At 31.4% G+C, this 6,000-nt stretch overlaps 1 protein-coding gene and 1 long non-coding RNA gene across 2 annotated transcripts; both read right to left on the reverse strand.

The window, feature by feature from the left end:
- Positions 1-1,400: 1,400 nt before the first annotated feature.
- LOC137822703 (uncharacterized) lies at positions 1,401-2,061 on the reverse strand. Its single transcript, XR_011082968.1, has 2 exons — positions 1,915-2,061; positions 1,401-1,719 (listed from the first exon to the last, which is right to left on the reverse strand). It is a non-coding gene; the product is annotated as an uncharacterized lncRNA (long non-coding RNA).
- Positions 2,062-3,310: 1,249 nt separating this feature from the next.
- Positions 3,311-5,990, reverse strand: LOC137828205 (MDIS1-interacting receptor like kinase 2-like; the record flags this gene model as incomplete). Its single annotated transcript, XM_068634679.1, is given in 2 exon segments — positions 3,311-3,841; positions 3,933-5,990. Coding segments are annotated over 2 exon segments (2,369 nt in total), but the record flags the coding sequence as incomplete, so codon positions are not given.
- Positions 5,991-6,000: the final 10 nt, after the last annotated feature.

Raw genomic sequence — 6,000 nt, forward strand, 5'->3', positions numbered from 1 at the left:
TTAAAATTATATGTAATAGTAATAATTTTTTGAAATTATTATGGAGAGAAAATATTATTGGATAAATTTTAAATTTTAAATTAAACTCTTTAATTTTTCAAATTTCAGAAGAGAGAAAGAGATAATCCGTAATATTTATCATTTGTGGACTAAAATACTTAATAATATTTTTGTGAAGAGTGGATTTTGAACAGAAACGAAGATAAAGGTCCTCTAAATCTCACTCACTAATTCTAAACCCTATTTTCAATTTTCAACGACCGAAATTATTGATTTTCTAATGGGCCTGGCTAAATTCTTGATTTTCGAATGGGCCAATGGCCGGACCAAAACAAACAATGGGCCTAAAGTAAGAATATATAGGCAACTTCTTTTTGCACCATATCAATTTTAACCTGTACCTATATTTTTTGAAATTTTCAAAATTATCCTTATTTCAGATTTAAAAAAAATACATTATAGAAAAAAAATCTGGAACACAAAATTGAAAATGCATTCTGAATAAGAATTTATGAAATTCAAAAATGTGTTTCAGAAATTCAAATCCAGAATATTTCCAAAAAAAGGGTTTCGAAAGTAATTTTTTATCTATATCCTCTTTTTATTTAAAGTTATTTTCGTTATTTTGAAGAAGATTAACATATATATATATATATAATTATTTTTATTTAGAAAGTTGAATATGCAAATAACATTATTTAACTTTATTACAATATTTGATCTTTGTTTTCTACCATTATAAATCTCACCGTATTTTAAGTCTGAAGTGTATTAAGCCTTATGCATTATATAAATATTAGAAAAACAAATTAAATATTTAACATTTTATTTTTCAGTTACAATCTTTCTAATATATATTCTCTTCTTCCATTTTCCATTTTTTTTTTATGAATTGTTAGTTACTATTGTCTTAAAAAATAATCTAATAAATAATGTAACTTACTATAATTTAATTGATTTCAGAGTATAATTAAAAAGAATCGTCGAAAAAAATTAATCCTACATATATGTATTAAACTTTAGCTCCCGCTCATTGGATTCTGGTTCCGTCATTCAATGGAGTATGAGTAATAGAATTGGGAAACTTTCTCTTTCACTTGAAGTGAATATTAGAAGAAATAAATTAAAATAATAAAACTTCTCATACTAATTTAAAAAATTAATAATTTAATTATTTTTTTAAAAACTAAAACAGAAAAAGGAAAAATTAAATATTCCTCTCAATTTTTGTGAAGTTTTAGGGGGCATGCATAAAAAAACTACAAAAAATAGTATTTTTTTCATCATATATTTGTTCTATCAATGTTCTTACACCCAAACAAAATTGAAAAAAGATTGTTTTCCTAAAATTACCTAGAAATATAAAAAAAAAAATCATTTTAAAATTTGAAATATTGTCCACATATCTTTGACATTTATTGAATCTCCCGAATCTTGTTACACAGTGGTCTGAGAAACCTTATAATATCTTCACTTGGGAGACAATTTGCTGTGTAAAATTCAACAGACATAAGCTTACAATATAAGGATTAAGTCTGAGCTTATCTGAAATCAGAGAAATTACATTAAGAGAAATTGCATGAAGGAAAGATCAGAGATAATTGTGGCATTGTGGTTTATCCTTGGAGTGATCTTGGGTGCTTTTTTTCCCCTTACATTTTGGACGCTGTTCTCTACCTGTTCCAAGGAGTTTCCTACTCTCACTCATTTCACCTGATCCTACAACATATAACTCTAATCATTTTCTGACATATCTATATAAACCTCAAGATAGTTACATAGAGATATATAAGTATACAACAGTTTTACATGTAATTATGTTTCACATAAATTTATCGTCTTACATAAATACCAATTTTTCTTGTAGTGTGGTGTGTAAATTAAGAAAAGGTAGAGAGGTTGATCATCACTTACCTGCATTCTGTTCAGAAGCAGAAGCAAGAGCAAGGTTGTTTGTTGCTGATATTGTTTTGGCAGAAAAAATGAAGATGAAAGAAAGAAAGAGAAGCAGGCAAATATTGGTTTTAGAAGCCATGAAGGTTCGTTGGAATGCTTTGCTTTGCTACCTTTCTTATAATGCAGAAATGGTGGTGTTTGCTTTGTTTTTCAACAACATTATTTAGACGCAGTTTTTGACTTTCTGTATCCAACTTGTGTCAGTAGTAGAATACAGGTATAGTGCAGGAAAATTTGTGTGCATTAAGCTACTTCCGCGTTGTAGACTTAGTCATTTCAAATGCTGCCATCAAATCAGAACCAGTGTAAATCGCATTCTCATCATGCATGCAATAATATATATATATATATATATATATATATATATATATATATATATATAAAAGACAAATCTTCCATTTTATATTAACAAATAAATTTTCTAAAAGATTAAGATACAATAATTTTTTTTATTTATTTATATATTATAATTATTTTTTTATAGATGTAAGATTTTCAATAATAACTGGCATAAAATTCTAATATATTCAACAAGAAAATCATGAAATAGAAACTAAATTTTAGAGACTAAAATAATTAATTGCAATAGTAATTAAATTAGAGACCATTTTAGAAACTAAAAAAAAAATGTTTCTAAATTAGTTTCTATTATTATTAAATAGTTTCTAAATTGGTATTTAATTAGAGACAACTAAATAACACTAATAGAAATTAATTTATATACCAATTTTTTATTTAGTTTCTAAAATGGTTTCTAATTTAGTTACTATTGCAACGAATTATTTTGAGCTCTAAAAATTAATTTCTATTTGATGATTTTTTTTTTAATGATTTTCATGATTCGTAAAATTTTAATGTATTTGTCATGGATGGTTCAGCACGATCTTTATATCAACTTAGTAAATAATAAATTAATTTTTCATTTTAATAGGAAATAATCTACTTATATAATATTTACAATCACCTTCTTTTGAAAGACTTATATTAAAAAATCTTAATATATATGAGTTAATATCAATAAATTAACTTTTGAAGTCTTTTCAAAATATATATATATATATATATATATATATATGTTATATCATGAAATTTTACTTTACTTTATATGCGTATGCACTACATCACTTTCCATGTTTTCATTCAATTTATAATTAATTCAGGACATATTATAATAATTAATGTTAGATTAGATTATATATATGTTTTATTTTAAATTTAATTTCCGAAATTTTGCAATCCATATATTCTCCATTTCACATACAATAGGAACAAGTCTTTAGTTAGATTTGGACTTTATATCCTTTGACAATTCCAAGTTCATTGTTAGTTAGTTATAGCATAAATTTGGAAAGACTTTTTGCAGAAAAAACTTTTTCCTTCATAGTTTAATCCAAAACTTACAAACCAAACTATAGTTTAATCCACACACTCTCTCTGCATATTCTTCTGAAACTTGTTTAACAAACTAAAACTTCACCTGATACAAGCCACTGATATTCAAAGCACAACTCACATATAAAACCACTCTAATTTATACTAAGTTGTTTCTTCAATCTCCATAGATAGAAAAGAACTTATATTTCTGCAGTTCCCATTTGAAGCAATTGAACTATGGTTCGCATAGTTGGTCGAGATTGAGGATTTGTGTTCAAACATGAAAGAGCAATGTTGGCAATCAAATCCACTTGCTTCAAAACATGCTTCTTGGAAGGAGCCAACACACGAGGGTCTAAAATCTCTTTCATATTTACCTTCTGTTCATCACTACAACTTTGTATGTAGGAAACAAGCTCACCAGGGTGCTTCCCCGTAAGAACCTCCAAAGCCAAAACACCAAAGCTGAACACATCACATTTCTCAGTCACTGCCATTGTGTAAGCCAGCTCTGCACCACACTCAATATTAGTCCATTTTTCCAACAAGAACACTAGAAAGTTTCAAAATGTACTAAAAAAAAAAGAGTTAGCCAAATTCACCTGGAGCAGCATAACCATATGTGCCTGCAAATGATGTCCAAATAGGAGAATCCGGCTTCAGAAACCTTGCAGTTCCAAAATCTGAGACATGAGCTGAAAGATCGAAGGACAGCAAAATGTTCTTGCTTGATATGTCTCTGTGAATTAAAGGTGAAGCACATTCATGATGCATGTAGGACAAAGCGCTTGCTACACTCTTGATAATATCAACCCTTTTGTGCCAATTCAGTTTCAATGCTCCCTTGTCATCTCTCAGCATCTCAGCTAAGTTGCCACCCTCCATGTACTCATAAATCAGAAAGGTGTGCATCCCTTGAGAGCAAAATCCATAAAGCTTCACAATGTTTCTGTGGCGTGTTTCTGTCATGATTTCTACCTCATTCTCAAAGGATTTTATTCTCTCCATGTCAAAGTTCTCTGAATCACACTTAAACTTTTTCACAGCAAATACTTCACCTCCTGACATCTCAGCTTTGTAAACTTTTCCCAGTGCTCCTTCCCCAATGCAATATTGGCTGTCAAAGTTCTTGGTAGCTTCAATTATGTCTCTATACACAACTCTCCCATTGAAGAACCAAATTGAAAATGGATTCGGTCTACTGAACGAGTTTCTTTGACTTGGAGCTCTTGATTTTCTCTTGTAGATAAAGAAAAAAATCCCAACTAACACCAGAGAAATAAAAAAAGCACCTCCCAGGGAAGCCCCAATAAGGATCACAACCTTGTTTTTGTTACTTGATCCACCATCACCAGGTTTAGTGAGAGAGACATTACAGGGTTGCAAACCTTGAATATTCCCACATAGATCTTTGTTGTTGCTCAAATCCAGGGGATAAGAAGAGTTGAATATGCCACCATTGGGAACTGGACCCTCCAAATTATTGTTGGAGAGGTTGATGACTGACAAACTCAGCAGTTCACCAAGGGAGTGAGGGATTGAACCTGACAGATTGTTGTGAGAGATGTTCAAGGTTATCAAATTTGAAAGCCTCCCAAGATCACTTGGAATATCTCCTGAAAGTGAATTGTAACTCAAATCCAAAAAATATTGTAAATCTGCCAGGTTTCCAATTTGGTAGGGGATTGTGCCAATAAACTTGTTGTTGCTTAGATTTAAATTCTGCAAGTTGGAGAGCTCCCCTATCTGATTGGGGATTGGTCCCAGTAGCATGTTCATAGAAAGGTCTAAGGATCGCAAATTAGAAAGCTTTCCAATTTCTGCTGGTACCATGCCAGAGAATTTGTTTTCACTCAAATTTAATTCATACAAGGTTGAGTTTCCTATCTGTGGAGGAATCTCTCCTGATAGTTGGTTGGAGGATAGATCAAGCTCTTGTAGTTGTTCCAACTGAAAAATCTCACTTGGAATGTTGCCACTTACTCCATTCCCAGCCATGCTCAGATATTGCAAGTTTTTGCAGGCACCCCAATTTGCAGTGAGGTTACCTTCCACCCTGTTATAGCTGAAGTCCATGTAAGTGAGGTTGGGATAAACTCCAAAATCCTGATCAGCAAAACCTGTGAGCATGTTGTATTCAAGTCGAACCCTGTACAAGGAAGGACAGTCTCTGAGGCTTCTTGGAATTGGGCCAGTGAAGCTATTAAAGGCTGCACTAAAATTTACAAGTTTCCCACTTTTGCACACCTCTGGTGGTAATTCACCAACGAAGTTGTTCTCAGCAAGATGCAACACAATCAAGGAAGACAAGTTTCCAAATTCTTGGGGAACACTACCATTTAAGTTGTTGGAGAAAAAGCGCACATCGGTTAGATTGGTTAGTTTACCAATACTTGGAGGTATTGGACCTGAGAGTTGGTTTTGAGGCATTCTAAGAATGCTTAAATGTGTGCAGTTTCCTAGAGATGAGGGAATAGGACCATGGAAGTAGTTTCCATCTAGAGCTAGCAGAGTCAAGTTTCTAATGTTCCCTATTTCATTTGGGATTGTTCCACCTAGCAAGGTGTCTTGGAAAAGAAGGTTCCTGATACCAATGAGACCAGTTTTGGGGGTGTGAGATCCATCAGGAAAAAGGGTAGGGTCTAATACCCCTGATATATCATTTCTTGA

Source organism: Phaseolus vulgaris, chromosome 11 (assembly GCF_000499845.2).
Source record: "Phaseolus vulgaris cultivar G19833 chromosome 11, P. vulgaris v2.0, whole genome shotgun sequence".
NCBI classification, from domain to species: domain Eukaryota; kingdom Viridiplantae; phylum Streptophyta; class Magnoliopsida; order Fabales; family Fabaceae; genus Phaseolus; species Phaseolus vulgaris.